The sequence below is a fragment of the Monodelphis domestica genome, chromosome 4 (assembly GCF_027887165.1).
Source record: "Monodelphis domestica isolate mMonDom1 chromosome 4, mMonDom1.pri, whole genome shotgun sequence".
NCBI lineage: Eukaryota > Metazoa > Chordata > Mammalia > Didelphimorphia > Didelphidae > Monodelphis > Monodelphis domestica.
The window spans coordinates 445,430,685-445,455,142 of NC_077230.1; the positions used below are offsets into that span (position 1 = coordinate 445,430,685).

At 38.9% G+C, this 24,458-nt stretch overlaps 1 protein-coding gene across 2 annotated transcripts in view; it reads left to right on the plus strand.

The window, feature by feature from the left end:
* Positions 1–434: 434 nt before the first annotated feature.
* Positions 435–24,458, plus strand: part of LOC103093866 (zinc finger protein 420-like) — a 31,132-nt gene continuing 7,108 nt past the window's right edge. Inside the window, exons 1-3 of one of the 2 annotated variants that reach the window (XM_056825816.1) lie at positions 435–710; positions 1,415–1,537; positions 6,532–6,658. In XM_056825816.1, the coding sequence (XP_056681794.1) occupies positions 1,505–1,537; positions 6,532–6,658 (160 nt within the window). In that variant the 5' untranslated portion in view covers positions 435–710; positions 1,415–1,504. Of the gene's footprint in view, positions 711–841; positions 1,538–6,531; positions 6,659–24,458 lie in introns of those variants that run through there. The other variant, XM_056825817.1, reaches the window with a different exon arrangement.

Below are 24,458 nucleotides of genomic sequence, written 5' to 3' on the forward strand. Positions count from 1 at the left end.
CAGCCAACAACAACTAAGAGAAGATCACGCAGTTCCTGTACCTGAATGCTGGATGTCAGTCTGTGCCCTGAGGCTGTCCTCTCCAGACCAGGAACTTTCCCAGCCCAAAGCCCCCTCAAAGGCTAATATTCTCCTTTGAAAGTTCAGCTGCTGGAGCCCAGGGAAGGTCTTTACTTTGGCAATGATGTTCCGCAGGTTGTTTGTAAGGAGGTCGGGCTCAGGGACTTTCTGGGTCCTCAGTCTGTGTTCTCAGAAACGCTTCCATGTTTCTTTCCATAGCGGCCTCTTATATCACAGGAAGGAGGCCCAGGAGGACCAAAGCTAAAAGTACCAGAAAGAAAAAGAAAGTAAAAGGACGCGGATGCAGCCAGGGAGACTGGGAACACTTGGTGCGTGGCCCCTCCTTCATCAGGGCTCCAAGACTCCATTTCCCAGAATGCCTCTCGCAAGGCATTCACATTGTAGAAGACTCCATTTCCCAGAATGCTTGGGTCCTGAAGTCACTCAAGTCTTGGCCCCTTCCCCTTTGCAGTCCCAGGGTATGCTGGGAACCCGTTGAGGGCTGTCTGCTCCTGAAGTCTTCTCTCCTGTCGGTTTTGGGACTTTCTTCTTGAGAGAGGGAGGGGAGGGAGTCAGTGAGGCGTCTGCAGGGCAGATTTTCTCCTCCCGAACTCCTGGGGAGAGAGACGATCCGGGTGGACCGGTTGCGGGTAACTCAGCCTGGGAGTCGGAGTGAGAGTTGGGGGAAGGGAGAGGCTCCTCCTGTGCACGTACTACCAGAGAGATGGGGCTGGGGGTTGTGGGGGAGCGTGTGTGTGGGGGGGGGTGGGGGGAGGGGGGAGTCTCCGTTTGTGTCTCTGTGTCTGTTCATCGCTTCAAAGGACCATAGGAAAAAAAAAAGAGAGACAAATACGGAAGTGACTGTGTCGGGCGGGGGCTGCTCAGTCAGGACCAGGAGCCTTCCTCTACTTGCCTGCTGGGGAAGGGGCGTGCCGTCACTGGATGGGGGCGGGGCTAGTCCTGCCCTTCCCCCAAGGTCCAAGGGGAGAAGCAGCCTATGTGAGCGAGGTTGGAGTGTGGGGGATGCTGGTGCCCACAAGCCACGAAAGGAGCTCTGATCTCTGGCACAGAACAAATGCCAACACGTTTTCCCCAACCTCGACCTGATTCCCATCTCTCTGTCCAGCATCTCCTACCCCTCCCTTTACCCAGTAACCTCTCCTAGGAGTCTCCCTCAATCAACCCTGTGCTTCCAATGCAGTTTCTGAAAGGAATGAAGCCAGAGTGCAGCAGAGGGGGTGGGGAGGCTTCTTTCTGAGGCTCCCTGTTCCCTCCTGCGGGGAGAGTCTCCCCTGAGGCCAGGGGAAGGTCCCTGGGAGCCCCTCTGAGCCCTCCCCTCTCTAATTCCCCACAGGTGTACAAGAGGAAGTCTGCCCACCCTGGTGTTCCCACCCCCCTAAGGGATCACAGTCTGGCCCAAGCAGAGACCGTGGAGCCAGAGGGGATGGCCCCCGGGACCCCGAGGCCCCCTTCCCAGGTGAGTGCAGTCCATCCCCAGCCCTGGCCAAGTTCCCCCAGGAACTCAGACCCTGTGTCTTTCCCAGCCTCCTGGGGCGCCATCACTGCTTGCTGTCAGGGTGACCTCAAGGGTCACCCACAATCCCCCACTGTGTTCTGGGGGTTTTCCATGGTCTCGGTAGCCCCTGCCTGGATGAGGTTCCAGACAGACAGGCCCAAATGCAGACATTTATTAATCCATCCTCCAGTGTGATGAACTCCATGAGAGGGGGCTTGCAGGGTGTCTCACCATTCCAGGGAGGGCCCAGGGACAGTCTCTGCTAGGGACCTCCAGGTCCTGGGGTTTGGACAGGTCAGCCAGACCTGCCAGGGAGGCTTTGGAAGGAGTTTGAGCTGAGATCAGATGAGGACACAGAGAGGAAAAGGTGTGTTTCTAGTAGGAGGAGAAGGATGGGAATTCCATGGAAGAACTAAAAGGTCTGCTTTTCAGATATTATTATTAAACTATCATGAACTCAGAGCAACTTAACATACAGGAACTTTAGGTCTGCCCTTTTTCTATACAAATCATTTACTTTGAACCTAACAGGATTATCTAACCTGTTGCTTTCTCAATATTTTTCATTTTGGTTCCTTTTAAAATTTTTTTAAATTTTTCTAAAAATTTATTTAGAATGTTTTTCTATGGTTACATGATTTGTATTTTCTCCCTCTCTTCCTCCCTCCCTGCTCCTGGAGCTGAGAAACAGTCCAATGGGTTATACATGTATTATTTAAAAACCTATTTCCATATTCACATTTGTAATAGAGCGATCTTTTAAAACCAAAACCCCCAAACATATACTCAGAAACATGTGATAAATCATATATTTTTCTTTGGAGGTTCTGGTTCCACAGTTCTTTCTCTGGATGTGCATTGCCTTCTTTCTCACAAGTCCTTCAGAATTGTCCTAGATCATTACACTGCACTAGGTAGCAAAGTAGATTCTATTTGATCTTCCCTCATTGTTCCAGCTACCCTGTACAATGTTTTCCTGGTTCTGCTCTTTTCACTGTATATTAGTTCGTGACGATTCTTCTACTTCTTATAGAAATCCTCCAGTTTATCATTCCATACTACACAATAGTATTCCGTTACCATCAGATACCACGGTTTGTTTCAGCCATCCCCCAATTGATAGACACCCCCTCATTTTCCAATTTTTTGCCACCACAAAAAGCACAGATAGGAATATTTTTGTACTAACATTTTTCATAATTATCTCTTTGCGATATAAACTCAGTAGTTGTATAGCTGGATCAAAGGGCATGCTATCTTTTAAAGTACTTTGGGCATAATTCCAAATTGCCTTCCAGAATGGTTGGATCAAGTTATAACTCTACCAACAATGTATTAGTGCCCCAATTTTAGTACATCTCTTCCAACTTTTATTATTTTCCTTTACTGCCATATTGGCCAATCTGCTAAGTGGGAGATTGTACCTCAGAATTGTTTTGATTTCCATTTCTCTCATTAGGAGAGATTTAGAACACTTTTTCAAGTGATTATTGATAGCTTTGATTTCTTCATCTGAAAACTGCCTATCCATGTCCCTTGACCACTGGTCAATTGGGGAATGGCTTGATTTTGTGTACAGTTGACTTATTTCCTTATATATGTGGGAAATTAGATCTTTATCAGAGGGTTTTGTTAAAGATTTTTTCCCCCAGTTTGTTGCTTCCCTTTTAATTTTGGTTGCATTGGTTTTCTTTGTAGAAAGCCTTTTTAATTTAATATAATCACAATTATTCAGTTTACATTTTGTAACTTTTTCTATCTCTTGTTTGGTCTCAAATTCCTTCCTTTCCTATTATTGTTTAGGAACAAATTCCCATTTATTTATGATTTCACTCTTTATATTTAAACTTTTTATCCATTTTGAATTTGTCTCATTATAGGGTATGACATGTTGATCTCAACCCAGTTTTTCCCACATTCTTTTCCAATTTTCCCAGCAGTTTTTGTCAAATAGAGAATTCTTGTCCCAAAAGGTGGGATCTTTGTATTTATGGAACACTGGCTTACTGAGGTCATTTACCCCAAGTCTATTCCATTGATCCCCTCATCCTTCTTTCTCTTACCCAGTAGCAGATTGTTTTGATGATCACTGCTTCATAGCACAGTTTAAGATTGGGTACTTCTAGGCTACCATCCTTCACATTATTTTAGATTAGTTCTCTTGATTTTCTTGATCTTTTCTTCTTCCAGGTGAACTTTGTTATAATATTTTCTAATTCTATGAAAAAGTTTCTTGGTAGTTTGATAAGTATGTTGCTGACTAAATTAATTTAGGTAAGCTTTTTATTTTTATTATATTAACTTGCCCTACCCATGAGCAATTAATGTTTTTCCAATTGTTTAGATCTAATTTTAATTGTCTAAAAAGGATTTTGTAGTTCTGTTCATATAATTCCTGTGTTTGTCTTGGTACATAAATTTCCAGATATTTTACACTGTCTAGAGTGATTTTAAATGGAATTTCTCTTTCTCATACTTGCTGCTGAGTTGTGTTGGAAACATATAGAAATGCTGATATTTTATGTGGGTATATTTTGTACCCTGCAACTTTATTAAAGTTGTTAATATTTCCACTGGCTTTTTAGTAGAGTTTCTAGGATTCTTTAAACATACATCATATCATCTGCAAAGAGTGATAGTATAGTTTCCTCATTGCCTACCTTAATTTCCTTTTCTAATTTAATTGGTTCACTCTTGATCTTATTGGGGAGGCTTCTAACTTGTCTCCATTGCAGATGATACTTGCTGATGGTTTTAAATCTATATTATTTATTATTTTGTGAAGGTCCCAGGTATTCCTATATTTTCTAGTGTTTTCAATATGAATGGGTATTGTATTTGGTCAAAGGGTTGTTTTGCATCTAATAAGATAATCATGTGATGTCTGTTGGTTTGATTATTGAGATGGTCAGTTATGTGGATGATCCTTGCATTCCTAGTATAAATTCTAAAACCTAGTCATACTGAATAATCCTTGTAATGATTTACTGTAGTCTCTTTGCTAGTATTTTATTGAAGGTTTTTGCATCTATATTCATTAAGGAGATTGGTCTGTAGTTTTCTTTCTCTGTTTTTGGTCCACCTGTCTTTGTAATCAGTACCATATTTTTGACATAAAAAGAATTAGAAGAATTTGGTGAGACTCCTTCTTTGCTCATTTTGTCAAATAGTTTGTAGAGAATTGTGATTAGTTCTTTAAATGTTTAGAAGATGAGCATTCCCTGCTTTCCTCATCACACTTATTCATCTGTCACTAAATATAAATTGACTGACTATTTTTTAGTATGAAATAACATTCATCATAAAGCAAAGACGCTTGGATCATCATACCCAGTGTTTTGCCAAACTCTCAATATAAGAAAAGACTCGTCTTCTTCTCTTATCTAGAATCAGAATCGGATCCCATATATTTGGAGTCCTCATTATGCTTTCATCTACGTAAGAGTCTTTTAGCCTTTTAGAAAATTAAGTATAGAATTCCTTTTTCTTTGTTTTCTCCTTATTAATCATTGGTAATATTTTGCCCCCAGAATACTCAGTCATTGCTACCTTCTCACAAACTTCAAAAAAATGTTCTTACTAGATGAATTCTGACAGTTGTGAGGGGGAGGGATCATCTCTCTTCTCCACAGAATCTCTTGCCTCCCTCAGAGAGCACATACCCTCTCCCTAATTCCATAGGGGAAAGCATTTCAGGGTGAGACACTTCTACAGTCCTTACTCTTCCAACATGATTCTCACTTCAGACACAAAATGACTTTGTCAGTGTTTCATTGGGCTCTGAATGACTGGTCTCCAGAGCTGGCTCTGATACTTATAAGAGAAGAATTTGCAAAAGAGAGGAAGTTGCAAAAGAAGGAAATCAGATCTAGTGGAGCAAGAAGCAGCCCTTGTGGGGGAGGGGCAGAAAGGAAGAGACCCAGGAGTCCAGGGAGAGAACAGAGGCTGGTGAGAACTCAAAAACTGCCACTTCAACTGGACTACTTAAGTTAGAGCCTGAGAATAGGATCTCTGAGGCTGAGGGTCCCTCTGGATATCCACTGCTTCTTAGTGAACCCCTGAATCCTCTCATCCATCTCAAATATTGTAGACTAGACTTTGAAAGAAGCCATCTACTAAAAAAATCCTCTTCAAAGATACTCTCCACTTCTCTATCCCTAATTTTTCCTGAACTCTATCATTTAACCAGATTAGCCCAGGAGTAGGGATAAATCAGCAGCTGACCAGAAGAGGGGTCGAAGCTGAGAGAGGGGTTGTCCTCTGAGATTTGGGGGGCCTGTCTTCCAGTCAATAGGGATTCCTGCTACCTGCTATCCTTATCCCAAAGCTTTCATCTCTCCTTTCCCTGAGTGATTCCTTATTAAAATGTAATCATTTAGATCAGGTCTACCTACTTTCTGATACCAAGGAAGGAGACTGAAGATTTGGGGAGATCCATACCTCTCCCCTGGACTGTGGAATAACCCCAGGCCTCTCCCCTGGGCTGCAGAGTAACCCTAGGACTTAAAGGGAAGAAGTGGTAGCTGGAGTATTGGAAGGAATCAGATGCAGGGAAGTTGATCCTGCCTCTCAACAATAGCTGAGGTCAAGGAGGCAGTGAATCCCTTCATTAAACTTTTGCTTTTAAATTAACCTCCACATTCCAGACTCACTCTCTGAGGAGACATTCAATCCCTCAAGGAGACCAGATTACCCTTCTCAAAGGGAACAGAAAGGAAAATCCATCCCTTTCCTTTCTCTAATTCTCTCAACCCTTTCTCTCCGTCTCTCAATTCATCAGTGTAGGTGGGTGTGACCCCCCCCCCCCCACAGGCCGTATTTTACACACTCTTCAAGGTGAAGAGTTTGGACTGAGTCCCTTGTGTACTTAATTTTCTTCCAAGTTAGTTGATGAAGACTAGATTGGATGAATTCTGCACGCTCACCTCTAAATCTTGTAGTTTTTGCTGGTTTAGGGGTCAATAACATTCAAGGATGTGGCTGTGGACTTCACCCAGGAGGAGTGGTGCCTGTTGGACCCTTCTCAGAAAGAGCTGTACAGGCGGGTCATGCTGGAGAATGTACAGAATCTACTCTCTGTAGGTAAGGACCATTTCCTCATTTAACTCTGAATCTGCCATTGAGTGAATATCTTCATTCCATGCCAAAGGAGCAGGATTTTAAGGCTTTGTCAGTGATTAAAAAAGCAAAAGTGTTGATCTCTGCACAGGGTTCTCCTCCTGCCTGGTTTTAATTTTTAAAAAGTCTTCAAATTCTGTAATTGGAAGCTGGGACTTTTCATTTTTTGCTCCTGAAATTGTGTCTCTTCTATTTCAGATGGCTTCAGGCGAAAACTTAAAACAGGGTTACAGATTTACATTCCTGAAGCTAATCACAAGTCATCTAGTCAGCCTTCTAATTAGACCTGAATTTTGTGGGCAAATCCTCTGTTAATACCAAGGCAGATTTTCCTTGCTATTGGCCATTGAAGGGGACACTCTAACTGCCAAGGCATTTGGGATGAGTCTGGTCTTTAGAAAGGATTTTTGGTTAAGAAGTATTCATGGGGGAGGTGATGCCAAGGAGGTAGCATAGCAGAAACAAAAGCTGGAACCACCCTGAGAATCTCAAATGAACCTAGAATCACCGAATGAAGAAGGGTCAGAGTAAGGTGAGGCTCCTGAGGAAAACAACTTGAAAGGTAGGTAGAAAGGGTCTAATTCTGGCGACAAAGAGGAATTGGAAGTAAAACTGGGTAAAGGGCAATGCAGAAAATCTCCCCCCTACATACTGCTCCTGTAGCATACCAGGCATGGAAGTATGGTTGATGTATTAAACACTTGATCAGAGCAGTTAATGATCAATGTATAGGCAGTACTAAGGGCAAGAGAATTCCTGGGCCTAAGCCACAAAAGCTTTGCCCTTACCTCGTCAAAACCTCATTCCTCTGAAGAGAGCATGTCAGGTGTATCCCCACCTACTCTGATCTTGTCATCTACGCTACCAATGAGAATCAACTAAGCTTTGTTATGTATTTATTGATCCTGGCAATCCTCAGTAAAGCCAGGGGTGAAGGTGTGATTCCTCCTCTTCTTGTTCCTGCAACCTTGAAGTTCTCACTACTGTCTTTCTCTTTCTCTTTCCTAAGGCCTCTCTTGGCCATGTGCTTTCTATCTCGGAATCCTTACTTACACGTGTCTGCAAACTTCTCACATTTTCCTTTAATTCTTCTTCCAAGGAAAATGTCATAGGGATTCACACCTGCCCTACCAAAAATATTGACTTGTCTGTGTTCCTTTATTCTTCACCCATTTTCTCAGACTCCTTGCTCCTTCTCGAGTCCCAACCCACAAAGGAAAATTCTTTTTATTACAGCTGCTGGCCGGCAGGTTATAAGTGGCACCCCCAGAATGGGACAAAACCTTTGTTACAGGCGTTGAGTTCGAGTGGCAGTAGTGAGAACTTCAAGGTTGCAGGAACAAGAAGAGAAGGAATCATGTCTTCACCCCAGGCTTTATTGAGTATTGCCAGGATCAATGAATATGTAACAAAGTATAGTTGATTCTCATTGGTAGCATAGATGACAAGATCAGAGTAAGTGGGGATACACCTGACATGCTCTCTTCAGAGGAATGAGGTTTTGACGAGGTAAGGGCAAAGCTTTTGTGGCTTAGGCCCAGGAATTCTCTTGCCCTTAGTACTGCCTATACATTGATCATTAACTGCTCTGATCAAGTATTTAATACATCAACCATACTTCCATGCCTGGTATGCTACAGCTCCATATCCCATAACTGGGCAGAAGGCAACTTCAAGACCGCAGATCCTTTTTAAGCATTCATTAGGGCATCCCATGTTCACCCCTTGAAGGTAGGGAGACAGAGAATAAAGGGAAGGGGAGGGAGGAGAAACTTTTGGACTTCAAACTAAAATAAGAAATGGAGGAGTAGCAATTATAATCTCAGACAAAGCTAGAGCAGAAATGGATCTGATTAAAAGAGATAAGGTTGATAATTGGACACCTTGATAAAAAAAGGTAGTATACACAGTGAGACTATATTGGTTCTTAACATATGTGAACTAACTGGTATAGTCTCCATATTTTTAAAGTAGAAGCTAAAGGAGAATAAGGAGGAAATTATAATAAAACTATAAAGGAAATGTATGAAATTTTAGAAAAGTGACATTTAATATATATCTGGAGAAAACAGAATGAAATGGAAAAGGAATATATCTTTTCAGGTACACAAAATGATTCATTTTACATCTCTTTTGCTTGGTCTTTAAAGGTATATTTCTTATTCACCTAATTTATTTACTGATAATATCACTCTATGTTAAAGTCATATACCCATTGTGAACTTATCTTGGTATAAGGTATGAGAAATTGATCTAAACCTAATTTTTGCCATGCTGCTTTCTAATTTTCCCAGCAATTTTTGTCCAGTATTGAGTTTTTATCTGAAAAGATGTGATGTTTGGGTTTATGAGACACTAGGTTACTGAGGTCAATTACCCCAAGGCTATTCCATTGCTCCATCCTTCTATCTCTTAATGTCATGTATTTTTTTATGTTAATTAAAAAAATTAATTAAGAATATGTTTCCATGGTTACATGATTCAGGTTCTTTTCTTCCCCTTCTCCCTCCCTGCTCCAGTAGCCAATGAGCAATTCCACTGGGTTTTAGATGTGTCATTGATCAAGACCCATTTCTATATTATTAATATTTGCAATAGAGTGATCATTTAGAGTCTACTTCCCCAATCATATCCCCATCGAACCATGTGATAAAAGAGATGGGTTTTTTTCTGTGTTTCTGATCCCACAGTTTTTTCTCTGTATGTGGAGAGCTTTCTTTCTCATAAGTCCCTCAGAATTGTCCTGGGTCTTTGTATTGCTGCTAGTAGAGAAACCCATTACAATCAATTGTACCAGTGTATCAGTCTCTTTGTACACCATTCTCCTGGTTCTGCTCCTTTCACTCTGCATCAATTCCTGGAAGTTTTTCCAATTCACATGGAATTCTTTCAGTTCATTATTTCTTTTAGCACAATAGTATTCCATCACCAACAAATACCACAATTTGTCAATCTTTTTCCAATTTTTGCCACCACAGAGTTCTTGGTTCTGAACATTTTTGTACAAGTATCTTTCTGTATTATCTCTTTGGGGTACAAAGGCAGCAGGGGCATGGCTGGATCGAAGGGCAGGCAGTATTTAAAGCCCTTTGGGCATAGTTCCAAATTGCCTTCCAGAATGGTTGGATCATCTCACAACTCCACTAGCAATGCATTAGTGTCCTAATTTTGCCACATCCTCTTCAACATTCATTACTTTCCTTTGCTGTCATGTTGGCCAATCTGTTAGATGTGAGGTGATATTTCAGAGTTGTTCTGATTTGCATTTCTCTAATTGTGAGTTTTTGAACACCTTAAAATTTTTTTTATTTAATTAGTTAATTTAAAATATTTTTCCATGGTTACAAGATTCATATTCTTTCCCTCCCCTCTCACCAATCCCCTCCTGTAGCTTACATGCAATTTCACTGGGTTGTACATGTTTCATGGATCAAGACCTATTTCCATATTATTGATATTTGAACTAGGGTGATTATTGAGAGTCTACATCCCCAATCATATCCCTATCAACTCCTGTGTGATCAAGCAGTTGTTTTTCTTCTGTGTTTCTACTCCCATAGTTCTTCCTCTGAATGTGAATAGCATTCTTTCTCATGAGTCCTCTTCAACATTCGTTAATTTCCTTTGCCAGTCTGCCAGGTGTGAGGTGATACCTCAGAGTTGTTTGATTTGCATTTCCCTGATTTAGATTTAGAGAGATTTAGAACACTTTTTTATGTGCTTATTGATAGTTTTTATTTCTTTATCTGAAAACTGCCAATTCATGTCCCTTAACTGTTTGTCAATTGGAGAGTCAATTGTCAATTGGCTTGATTTATTTTGTACAATTAATTTAGCTCCTCAAAGTTGAAAAAATTAGACCCTTGTAAGGTTTTTGGTATAAAAATTTTCCCCCCAATTTGTTGGTTCCCTTCTAATTTTGCTTACATTAATTTTTGTCTATAAATCTATTTTAATTTAATGTAATAAAAATTATTCATTTTACATTTTGTAATATTCCCTATCTCTTGCTTGGTCTTAAATTCTTTCCTTTCCCATAGATCTGACAGGTATACTATTCTGTGTTCACCTAATTTACTTATACTGCTAGGTGTGAGGGTGTAAAATGGGTTTGACTAATATAAGAATAAAAAAATTGAATTATGGTGGCTGTTTATAAAATTAACTCATATGTCATGAGGATATTAAGCAGCTTTAGAAGATTTATTACAGCAGAGTACAGATAGTAAAGAGGGGAATGTAGGAAGGAGGTAGAAAATACTGCCTAACTAAATTAAATACGTCTGGATCTGAGTGGCTCACCAAAGAGAGGGTCCCTCCAAAGACAGGAGAAGAGCCAAAAGACCAAACTCCTCGAGCCACCAATGCAGGATCTCCAATGTAGAAGTCCAAGGCAGAAAAATCCCTCTTTCAGCAAGAGCCACCAAGGCAGCAGAAGTAGAGCTCCTCCAGAATGCCCTCAGCTAGCTTTTATAAGCAGTTTTCTTGACGTAATTTCTTGTCTCTCTGGTTTCTCCTTCCTTTCACTGTGGTCTGGTCTATCACATCTCAGGAGCCAATTAAAGTCTCTCAGTTTGCCTAGTACTGCTGAGGAGGCAGTATCTGTGGGATCTACCTCCTGTCCTCTGAGGGTGTGAAATGTTATCAAAAGGATTCACAAGTTCCTGACTAAGTTAAAAGGGTGGAGAACTCCAAGTATTTGATTAAGTTAAGACTAAAAAATTCTCTTTAATTTAATTTAATTTTTTATTATTTCCCTTGATATTCTTGATCTTTTATTCTTCTCGATGAACTTTATTATAATAATTTTTTCTAATTAAATAAAAACGTTTCTTGGTAGTTGCATAGATATGCCACTAAATAAGTCAATTAATTTGGGTAGGATTATCATTTTTATTATATTAGTTCATCCTACCCATGAGCAATTAATGTTTTTCCAATTATTTAAATATAGTTTTAATTGTGTGGAAAATGTTTTGTAGCCATATTCATATAACTTCTGTGTTTGTCTTGGCAAATACATTCCTAAATATCTTATACTTTCTAGAGTGATTTTAAATGGAATATCTCTTTCTAACTTCTTATTTGTGTTGGAAATATATAGAAATGCTGATGATTTATGTGGGTTTATTTTGTATCCTACTACTTTGCAAAAGTTGTTGATTATTTCCACTAGCTTTTTAGTTGATTCTTTAGGATTCTTTAAATAGACCATCATATACTCTGCAGAGTGATAGTTAAGTCTCCTCATTGCCTATTTTAATCCCTTCAATTTCTTTTTCTTCTCTAATTGTTATAGCTAGTGTTTCTAGTACCATGTTAAATAATAGAGGTGATAATGGGTATCCTTGATTCACTCCTATTTATTGTTTTTAGGAAAGGCCCATCTCTTCCCATACTTTCTAGTATTTTCAATAGAAATGAGTGTTGTATTTTGTCAGTTTTTTTCTGCCTCTATTGAGATAATCACGTGATTTCTGTTGTTTTGGTTGTTGATATGATCAATTATATGGATGGTTTTCCTAATTTTAAGCCATCCTTGCATTCCTGGTATAAATCCCACCTGACGATAGTGAATAATCCTTGTAATGACTTACTGTAGTCTTTTTGTTAGTATCTTATTTAAGGTTTTTGCATCTATGTTCGTTCATTAAGGAGATTGGTCTGTAGTTTTCTTTCTCTGCTTTTGGTCTGCCTGGTTTTGGAATCAGTAGCATATTTGCGTCATGAAAGGAATTTGATAAAATTCTTGTGCTTATTTTGTCAAATAGTTTGTATAATATTGGGATTAGTTGTTCTTTGGATGCTTGATAGAATTCACTTGTGAATTGATCTGGCCCTGGCTATTTTTTCTTAGGGAGTTCCCTGATGGCTTGTTCAATTTCTTTTTCTGAGATGGAATTGTTTAAATACTCAATTTCCTATTTTGTTAATCTAGGCAATTTGTATTTTTGTAAATAGTCACCCTTTCACCTAGATTATCATATTTAATTGCCATATAATTGGTGTAAGGGTTAACTTTAATGGTTGGATACTAATTTTATGAAATTATGCATTCTCCAATATTTATTTTATCTTGAGTCAGAAATCTATTTACAAATAGAGAAGAAATAATAAAGAAGAGACATGTGAGGGGGATAGCAACCTAAGAGCTCTCAACCAGAAAGGCTGGTGGTGAGTAACCACATGGTGTCCTCCAAGATGGAAGTTAGTCTTTTAGGAATCTAAGAAAGTAGTCAGCCTTTCACTCACCCAACAAAGTAGTCCAGGAGTCAGATCTACGTGGAAGCTGAGTCTTAAGACCAGGATCCAAGCCACAGTCTCCAGCAAGTTCCCTTGAAGACTCACCAGTTAGAAGGCTATCTCCAGAAGACAATCTCTTCAGACAGTCTTCTCCAAGACCATCTCTTCAGACTGATTTCAGGACTTGATTTTATAGTGACTCTTTGTCTCTGCCCCTCTTCACAGGGGCCAATCAGTTTCCAGAATTGTCTAGCACTGCCCGGGGTGTTCACAGTTTTTGAGGGTGAGAACTCTTACAAGTTATTGAGTCATTGAGTTTCTGAGGGTGTGACCTCTCCTGTGAATTCTTAAAATAAGTTTCTGACTGATTGAGTTTTAAAAAGTAACTTGCTGACTTCTCACCTAGCACTAAGTAGGGTGTGAATTCACTAAATGGTTTGCCAACTTCTCCATATCCATTCAGGCTTGTGTTGATTCGATCAAAAGGTAAACAAAGGAGAGTTAATCCTGTCATTGAAATCTATTGGGCTACTTAAATTATTGTTAACCAAAGTGTTAGCTCCAACTAGGCAAAGAGAATAAAGGATTCCCTTTCACAAGTGTAAACTCAAAGGGAACCAAGAATTCCCTTTCATGTTTTGCAAAATAGTTCTTAATAATTACCTTCATTTCATCTTCATTAGAGGTGAGGTTGCCCTTTTCATCTTTGATACTAGTCGTATTTCACATGCTGGGTGAGCAAAGCCCTGGTTCACCAGGGGTCGACGACCCGATGGCTACCCTCACAAGGTTTAGCCGGCCTGTCGAAGCCGTTGCCCAGGGTGTGGCCGCTGCCGCATGCTAGCAGATACTGGGAGCCACAAGTGAGAGCTGGGTGTCAGGTGAGGGTCAGAGGCTGGAAAGCTGCCCTAAGAGGGCACAACAAGCCCTCCATACCAGAGATACTACCCTCCCTGAGCACCCCATACACCCCCCTGGGAGATATAAGAAAGTCTTAAAAACAAAATTTAACTAAAATAAGTTCTTAGATCAAACACAATCTAATAGTCAAATACAAAAAATAATTAATTAATTATGACATGAAAGGGAAGCTAGGTGGCATGGTGGACAGAGTGCAGGGCCTAGAGTGAGGAAGATTCATTCATCTTCCTGGGGTCAAATCTGGCCTCCACTAAGTAATACTAACTAGCTGGGAGACTGTGGGAGGCTCACTGAACCCTCTTTGCCTGTTTCCTCATCTGACAACATGAGCTGGAGAAGAAATGACAAACCCCTTTAGTATTTCTGCCAAGAAAACCCCAAAAGGGTCACAAAGAGTTGAACATGACTGGACAACAATATAAAATGAAATGACATGTGGGCATAAATAAACAATAAAATATCCACAATGGGTTATGTGACAAGGAAATCACTTTAAAAGACTGATATATATTAATTTAAGGTCGCCAAGGAATTCAGCTATGTAATTCCTAAATGAAAACTCAAGTCAGCAGTCAACCTTTTATGGAGTTTTTAATTACAAACAGGAGGAAGAAAGGTATGAGAGAGGAGAGGAATAGGGCTTAAATACTCCCTCTGTTTAGGCTGGGCCAAAGGCCCAAGCCCTTAGATAGCTGAGGCATAGAAAAGAGATCAGTCCCTATCACTCACGTGACCAAAATGGAGAAACAGTCTCAGGGGCCTCCACCTCCAGCCTCCTTCAGAGCAAGCCTTCTCAGAGCACAACCTCTCAGAGCAAAACCTCTCCAACCACCTCCAGTCCTCAGACTCCCCTATCTTTAAGGAAACCATCTCAGTTCCCTCCCCTCAGTTCTCACATCTACCAATCACCGTCCATGTCTTCCCTGTGCCAATGGTGGCTCTAGTTTAACCCAGGACCGCCCAGAGGTCTGCCCCTTTGCACATGTCTGTTGAAGGTCATATTCTCAAATAATTAAATTTTGATCTATGCTGCAGCTCTTCCTAAATCCTGTTAGGACTGAGTAGGGTGGAGATTGTAAGTTCCAAGATCTGGTTCTGTCATTCCAAGTATCTCTATTGTATCAATTCTAAAATCAATCATGACTCAAAGAACTTCCTGTTCTATGCTTAAGTATAGGTCAAAGCCCTTTCCATTGTTCAGCAAAAGGTTTCTGTCCTAAAGTAATCTTAAGTAGGGAGGAGAAGGACCCTCCCATGCCAAGGGGGGTTCACATTCCAATAGACTATCAGTAGGAAATTTTTCAAGTATGAAATTTCCCAATGGTGAAATTTCCAACATTTATAAGTCTAAGAAATGTTAAGGTTTACAGTTATTACATATGGGGTCCGAGAAGAGACCCGGGGATGGGGGAGAGTCTTCATGAAGAGATGGCATTTGATCTCGGTTTTAACAGATGGGCAGGATTTCAACAGGCTGAAATGGGGGTGGAGAAAGCATTCTCAAGTGTCAGGGAACATGGTAGAATAAGTACAGGGAATAATGAGCAATCCAACTTGCAAGTTTGGCTAGAGCACAACATGTATAAAGGAGACTCCTAAGCCAAGATATCAAAAAATTAAAATGATGCCTAATGTGTCAGGGTTTTATTTAGAAGGCAATAAAGATTAGGAATTACAGATAAATTGACTAAAATATACATAAAATATACTAATCCTTTGACCCTGAGATTTCACGGGTAGGCACAAAGCCCAAGAAGATAAATCCCCACCCCCATTCCCTAGATAGATAGATAGATAGATAGATAGATAGATAGATAGATAGATAGATAGATAGATAGACATAGATAGATAGATAGATAGATAGATAGATAGATAGATAGATAGATAGATAGATAGATATAGATATACACCAAAATATTTATAGCAGAAATTTTTGTGGTCTTAAAGATGTGGAAACAAAATGGCTACTTACTGAGGAATAACTAAACAAACTGTGATACATAAATGTAATGGAATATTACTATGCTTTCAGAAATGATAATACAGAAAAACAAGGAAACACTTCAATGAACTGATACAAAGCCAAGAAAACAATAGTCACTTCTACTATGCTTGTTGGAAAATGTGAATGTTTCAGTACAAATGATATATAAGAGAACAATTTGATCATAACATGAATTTTGTGTCTGCTTATGAGCAATTTCATCTGCCCTGACTCCAGCATCCTGAAAAATGCAGTGCCCCAAGTTGACTTCTTGTCCTTGGTCATCAGCTTTATCAGCTTGAAACCACAGTCACTATTTATTCTGATATTGATATATTTTTGGACTATTTAAAGTGTATAAAACTGTGTTACCATTTTTATTAGGTTCCTATCTTTTTTGGGGGGTGTCACTGATTAAGTTTTTGAATGCTGTGTTCCTAACACAACTTTTTCTATAAGCCTTGTGGTTTTTGTGCAATTATGCAGGCCATGTGAGTGGAAAGAACAGCCATTATAAAACTAAAATGAACATGGCAAAATTACAAGGAACAATCTTGGCCCCAAAGAAGATGTGAGAAGGTACCTCCTCTCACTCCTTTGCAGAACTGGTTAGTCAATGAGTGTGGAAAAGTATCGTGCCACTGAACCCAGGCTTCCAGTGCTGAGAGAGTGGGACTGTCTCTGTGCAACGACTTTTCCACTTAAATCTCCTTCATGCACAAGTGTCTTTGTGCACACTCATCTATACACCATAGATGAAAACGCACAAAGACAATCGTCATCCTCGATTAACAAGAGATTACTACTACTAATAGTCGTATTTTCTTCTTTTCTTTTTAAAATTAGATTAATCAGTTCTTTATTTATTTTTTAAACATTCCAGCTCCTAGTCTTATTTATTAAGTGAATAGTTCTTTTACTTTCAATTTTACTAACTTCTCCTTTGATTTTCAGGATTTTCAATTTAGTTTTCATCTGGGGATTTTTAATTTGTTCTCTTTCTAGTTTTTTTTAAATTTTCATGTCCAATTCATTGACCTCTTCCCTCTTTGATTTGTTTATATATACACTCAGGGATATAAATTTTCCCCAGACTACCGCTTTTGGCTGCATCCCATAGATTTTGATATGTTGTTCATTATTTTCCACTCTCTTCAATGAAACCACCAATTGTTTCTATGATTTGTTCTTTATCCAATCAATTTTGAAGAATCATATCATTTAATTTCTGGTTAAATTTTTATTTGTCTTTCCATGTACCCTTACTAAATATAATTTTTATTATATTATCATCTGGAAAAGTTGCATTTATTATTTCTGATTTTTTGCATTTGTTTGCAATGTTTTTAATGCCCTACTATGTGATCAATCTTTGTGAATGTACTATGTGCTGCTGAAAAGGAGTATTCTTTTTTGTCCCTATTTTTTTCTCTGTTTATGTATTCATGCTAATTTTTCTAAGATTTCATTCACATCTCTTACCTCTTTCTCATTTATTTTTTGGTTTCATTTATCTAGACCTGATAGAGGAAGGTTGGGGTCTCCCACTAGTATAGTTTTCCTATCTATTTCTACCTTAAGCTCCAAGAGTTTCTCCTTTAGAAATCTGGATGCTATACCATTTGGTGCATACATGTTGAGTATTGCTATTTCTTCATTGTCTATACTGCCTCTTATTAGGATGCAATTACCTCTCCATGTCTTTTAATTAGATCTATTTTTATTTTGACTTTGTCAGATATCACAATTGCCACTCCTGCCTTCTTTTGCTCAGTTGATGCGCAATAAATTTTGCTCCAGCTTCTTACCTTTATCGTGTATGTGTCTATCTCCCTCATGTGGGTTTTTTGTAGACAACATGTAAAGATTATGTGTGTATAATATTTAGGATGTTATCTAAACTGAATAAAGATGGTAAGGCAGCTACTTCTTAGAGAGGTGACATTGAAGGGAAGGAACCTAGACAGAATGACTCCTTCCCTCACTCTAGTTGTGAGGGATTGATGGGAAGATGAAGGATGATCTCCTTATCAGATAGTATGAAAGGTACCCAAAGTTTCCCTGGCACAATTTTGTTGCAGAGACAAGCCTCCCCGAGTATTTTACTTCACAGGGGAGGGGTCCTGGTTAGCACACCACAAAGATTGATCTAGCCACAGATGATACCCTTTTCCTTAGCTCCTAATAATAATATGCACGATATATTTGACTGCAATTTGCTGTAGATTTTGTAATCAATAAACTGAGGAATGAAGAGAGATTGGAAAGAGGGAATTTCAGGTCCCTGTTCTGAACCCCAATGATCCTTGGCCCCAGAAGCTGCAAAGCTAGCTTGGATTTCACCAAGCCAGACTCTGACTACTTAATAAAACACTACTATATCAGAACTAGAGAACTGATCAAGGCAGGTTCATGGGGCAAAAGGGCGTGAGCCAGGCTCTCTGGCAGAGTCTTTGACCCTCTGGGTCAGAAGAGTTTATCACTCTTGTGATGGTCTGTGAAGTATTTAGTCAATGGTATAAACTTGAGGATGTGAAGAGACAAAGAGTAGCTGAATCCTTTATAGCTCTTGGCGAGGTCCCCAGCAAGGAATTGCTTCCTGCCACCTTGAAGTCTAAGCTCCAAAAGCCCAGAGTTCTGTGTGAGGTATACTGGGAACACATGATAAACTATCCATCCCATTCCTGTCAGTTGATGGAGTGACAGAAGACTTGGATGGAGGATTAAAAGAAACTTGTGGTTCATGGGTAGACATACTGTTTGGTTTACTTATAGATACCAGAGTTTGTATAGAATTAACCTCTGTGTGTTTCCCAGTATTAACTATGTTTCCCAGTTTCCACTTGTTCTTGTTTGTGTCTACCTGCCTCATGTGTGTTTTTCGTAAACAACATATGGCAGGATTTTTTTAATCCACTCTGCTATCTACTTCTGTTTTATGGGTGAGTCCATCCCATTGACAATGTAATATTAAAAATTTAATATTTTACCAAATATAATATGCTAAATGTAATATTTAGAAATAGGTTTGGAAATATGACATTAGTAAGAAATTGGTATGGTCACCATTTATAAAATTTATAAAATAATTAACCCTTAAGTCACAAAGAAAGAAAGAAAGAAAGGAGAGAAGGAAATAGAAAAATATTTCCTAGCCTGCCACCCTAGTGTTACCAGCCCACGTGAGTGTCTTCTGCCCAAGCCACCAACGCCAGATCACAGATGAGCTCCAAGCCAAAAATCTCCAGAGAAAAAGCCCAGTTTACTATTCTATGGTCTCATTTTTATAGTTCTCCTTCTCTGCATCACGTCCTTTTCCTGTGTGTTCATCTAGCACATCTCAGGAACCAGTCAAAGTTTCTCTGTTTGGAGCATTCTAGCCAAACCAGTGGGTTGGTGTAGACAAGTAAAAAGTTCACTATCCTGAGAGGAAGGGGTTCCCTTCACACAACATTCTGAATTATGATTACCACCTGTGTATTCCCATCATTTTGATTTCCTCTTTTAGTCCTGTCTTTTCTTCTTTCACTATTTTCTTCTACACCCCTATTTGCCACTCTTATTTTACTTTCCTTCCCAGTACCTCCCTTTTTATTTCCCTCTTATTTTTCTTTAAGATCTATTTCATGCTCCCCCCCCCTACTACTTTTCCCTTTTAATATTCCCTGTCCTACTCCCGCTCTTGGTTTTTCTCTCTCAACTTACATATAGGGTAAGATAGAATTCTATACTCCAATAGATCTGTCTGCTCTTTCGTCTCAGAACTGATTTCACTGAGAGTAAGATTTAAGTATTACCTATTATCATTCTCTGCCTCTGCTTCTTATAATATAATAATGCTTCTTCCCCCCAACCCTCCATCTGGCTCTTTATGTGGTATAATTTATTCTATTTTTCTCTTCCTTCAAGATTCTCTTGGTGTCATCTTCTATTACCCCCTTTTTTTACATATCATCTTAAACAACTTAGTACCTCAATCTCTGCCTGTGAATAATTATTACATCTACTATGATAATGAAAATAATTTTTGAGAGTTATAAAAAAAAACATTTTTCCATATAGGTATATAAACAATTTGACCTTAATGAAGCCTTAAAATTTTTTTCTCCTTTTTTGTTTACCTTTTTATGTTTCTCTTGAATTTTGTATTTGGACATCAAATTTTCCATTTAGTTCTGGTCTTTTCTTTAGGAATGCTTGTGGAAATCTCCTATTTTGTTAAATGCCCATACTTTCCTCTCAAAGTATATAGTCAGTTTTGATGGGTAGATCAGTCTTGGTTGTAGACCCAATTCTCTTGCCATCGTGAATATAATATCCCAAGCCTTGAGGTCCTTTATTGTGGAAGCTGCCAGATCCTGTGTAATCCTGACTGGGGCTCCTTGATTACTGAATTTCCTTTTTCTGGCTGTTTGCAATATTTTCTCCTTGGCTTGGGAGTTCTTGAATTTGGACATTACATTCCTGGGGTTTGTCTTTTGAGTATTTAATGTAGAGAGTGATCTATGGCCTCTTTCAATGTCTATTTTGCCATCTCATTCAAGAATATCAAGGCCGTTTTCTTAAGGAATTTCTTGTAATATGATGCCATGGCTTCTATTTTTTCCCAGGCATTCAGGTAGACTACTGATTCTTAAATTGTCTCTCCTACATCTGTTTTCAAGGTCTGTTGTCTTTTCAGTTAGGTATTTCATGTTTCCTTCTATTTTGTCACTCTTTCGACTTTGCTTTATTAATTCTTGCTGTCTTGTGAGACCCTTAGCTTCTACTTGCCCAATTATACTCTTTAGAGACTTGTTTTCACCTATAGAATTTTTCTTTTTTGGTTTGGTCTATCCTGTTTTTCATGGCTTGCAGGAGATCCATTCTGGTCTCCAGTTTGCTTATTACTTCATTTAATTTCTATGCTTCTTTTTCCAAGTTGTAAATTTTGTCTTTTAAGCTATTTTCTTTACTTTCATTCCTTTCCCCCATTTTTCTTGTATCTTTCTTCATTCTTAAACTCTTTTTTGAGTTCCTTGAGTGCTTCTGATCAATTTCCTTTTTTTTTTTAATTTGGATGTATTTGCTTGTTTGTCACTCTGGTGTGGCTTCTGTAGTTTGCACTTTTCACCATAAAAATTATCCAAGGTCAAAGGCTTTTTCTGTTGCAGCTTATTTCTTTTGGGATTTGTGGATTGTGGTTCCTTTGTGTTGATGGCCATTGTTGTGTTAGTATTTTTCTTTGTATCATCTTCCCTTCCCAGACAGAAGACTGAAGAGTGCAAGCAGCTCTTTGTGTAGCAAGCTATAAAGCATTTTGCTCTGAGGCTATTTTCCCAGTCTGTATTGCATCTTTTCTGGGCATCCTGGTTCTGCCCTATCTCCGTACCCAGGCTCTTTGCTTTCAGCCTCAGCTCCCAAGTCTCGCTGCTAAGACCTTGCACTGCCCTCAGGGGGTAAGTCTGTGTTGCTCTCAACCAGACCCAGAGAGTTTAGAAATTGTGCCTGGCTTCCCTCTGACTCTGGCGTGTGTAAAAGGTTAAAATTATTGTTGAAACTGAATGTAATAATTATATTTGGTCGCCAAGGATTTTATTTATAAAATCCTAATGAAACACCCAAACTCAGCTGGAAATTTTATGGTGATTTAATTGATACAGTGGAGGAGATTAAGAAGAAGGAAGAAGGAAGGGGCTAGTACCGGGCCAGAAGATTAGGAGATCTAGAAATTAAGGTTTTGAGTGTGAAGGAGGAAAGAATCAGCCTGACCTCCAAAGGGGCTTAGTTAAAATGCCCGAACCTGAAGTCAGCTCCAGGGCAAACTCACCATCCAGTACTCCAAGGTGTCGAAAAGTCTAGCACACTCTCATCCAGAGTCACCTTTCCAGGGAAAAAAAGGAAGAGAGCAGAAGTGACGTGCCTTCTACGGTTTTACGTCACTTTCCTGCGTCTCATCTGTACCAATGATGGCTTAGCTTGACTTGGGACAGCCCAAGGGTCTGTCCTTTTTTTGCACATGTCTGTTGAGGGCTGTTTCCTCAGATAATTAAATGTTGAGTTTGATGCCGACCTTCCTAATCTTGTTAAACTCAGAAGGGTGGAGAAATATAGAGTTTCCAAGACCTGATTCTATTATTCCAAGTATCTCCATTGTTACCGATCAGGAAATAGCTAAATCAGATCTTCTAAAGTACAGTCAGATTAGGGTGGATTCACACATGGTAGATGGTGTGTGGGGGAGGAGTGATCAGCTTTGGCTTTGGTGATTTCATTATACCCCCTTATAGTGTGGAATTGCCCAAACACTGCCTACCTTTAAGACTGCACCCTGTAACAGAGCCCCTTTACTTGTCTGATTATGATTTTTGTTCTTTTGAGATGGTTTGTAGTGATCTGGTTGTAAGGAGAGTCTGGCCGTTCCAGCTATTATTTGGCCATCTTAGCCAGGAAGTTTGCCATATTGTTTTGATATTACAGTTTAAGACCTGGTACTGTTAGGCCACCATCCTTCACATTATTTTTCATTGGTTCTCTTGATATTTTGTTCTTTCAGATCAATTTTGTTACTATTTTTCTAATTATATAAAATATTTTGTTGATAGTTTGTTAGGTATGGCACTGAATAAGCAAATTAATTTAGGTAGTATTGTCATTTTTATTATATTTGCTCATACTACCCAAAAGTAATTAACGTTTTTTCACTTATTTAGATCTAGTTTTATTTGTTTGAAAAGTGTTTTTGTAATTGTGTTCATATAATTCCTGTGCTTCTCTTGGCAGATAGATTCCCAAATATTTTATATTGATTAGTATGATGATATAAAATGCTTGGAAATTATAAGTGCTTTGAAAAATGGAAAACAACATGGCAAATTTAGGTGTATTATAATAGCTCATACCCTATATCAAGATATAGTCAAAATCACTATATGATTTAGACATAAAGGGTGATATTATAAGTAAATTTGGGGAACATGGAATTGTTTACCTGGAAGATCTATGGAGAAAGGAAGAATTTATGACCAAAAAGAGATAAAGCACATTATAAGATGACTCCCAAAGGGATAAAAAAAAATACAGACCTCTTGATCCAATAATAACAGTCTGTGCCCCAAAGAGATCAGAAAAAAAGATAAAGGACATACTTGTAAGAAAATGTTCATAACTGCTCTATGGTGGTAGCATAGAATTGGAAATTGAAGGAATATCTATTGGTTGATGAATGGCTGAACAAATTATGGTATGTGAGGGTGATGGAATACTATTGTGCTGTAATAAATGAGAAACAGGACAATTTCAGAAATAGCATGGATGTCCCCCATAAACTGATGCAGAGTGAAATAAGCCAAACCAGGAGAATAGTATACACTATAACAGTAATTTTATTGAATATTCAACTGTGATACCTTTAGCTACAATTCTGAGGGACTTAGGACGAGGAATGTCTCCAGAGAAAAAACTGTTAGGAGTTGCAATGCATATGAAAGCACACAATTTTTCACTTGTTTATTTGGGTTTTTGTTTTGCTGTTGTGGGTTTATAGGATTATTCACTTCTAAAAATAAACAATATGGAAATAAAATTTCAAAAGAAGTATGAATCTGTAGCTCACAGCTTCTAATTCTGCCTCATCTAGCAAGTTTATTCTTATTCCTGCTTTATCCTTCCCTCAAATTCTAAGCCTACTGATAGGGATGAAAGAAAAGGCAATAAGCATTTAAAAATACCTGCTCTATGTCTTCTACTAGGTAAAGGTGTTCAGGATTATCATTAACTTTGACACATACCTGTGAGTTTGATAACTTTTATTATCCTCAATTCATAGTTGAGGCAACTGAAATAACAGAGGTTAAATAGTTTACCCTGGGACACCCCCTTACCATCTCTCTCAGGCTGTATTACATTTGTTTTTATGACTCCAAGATCTTACCTCTTACCCCATCATTACCAACTGTAAAGATTAAAATTTAGGAATATCGGGGAGACTGAGGCAGGTAGAAATTAGTTTCTCTCTGCAAGGAGTATTATATTTTTTAGAGGTTTATTAAAGATTAAGGATTAAAGAAAATACAGGATAAGAGACACATGTCCAGGCCATAGAGAGGCCTAGACACAACCTCACCTACATTATGAAAAAAAGCCACGCCTGCCCCAAAGTGGAAGTCCAAGAGACCGGACAAGACCTTTGCCACCAGCTTAAATCCTTCCTCGATCTCGGCCCACCTCAGAATTTCCGTGAGATTACAAAGCATTTTGGGGAAGTGGAGCAAAGGCTTGTGGGGATTGTAGTCCTGTATTCGAGTATATTATTTACACAGCTCCCTTTAATTTCTAGATAATGGAGGTTGTGGAATATGGCTATCTTTCTATTACAAGGGGTGAATCAAGATGGAATATTCTTTTTTTTTTTTAATTAATCCTTACCTTCCATCTTGGAATCAATACTGTGTATTGTTTGCAAGACGGAAGAGTAGTAAGGGCTAGGCAGTGGGGATCAGGTAAGTGATTTGCCCAGGGTCACAAAGCTGGGAAGTGTCTGAGGCTGGCTTTGAACCTAGGATCTCCCCTCTGTTGGCCTGGCTCTCAATCCACAGAGCTACCCAGCTGCCCAAGATGGAATATTCAGATTGAAAA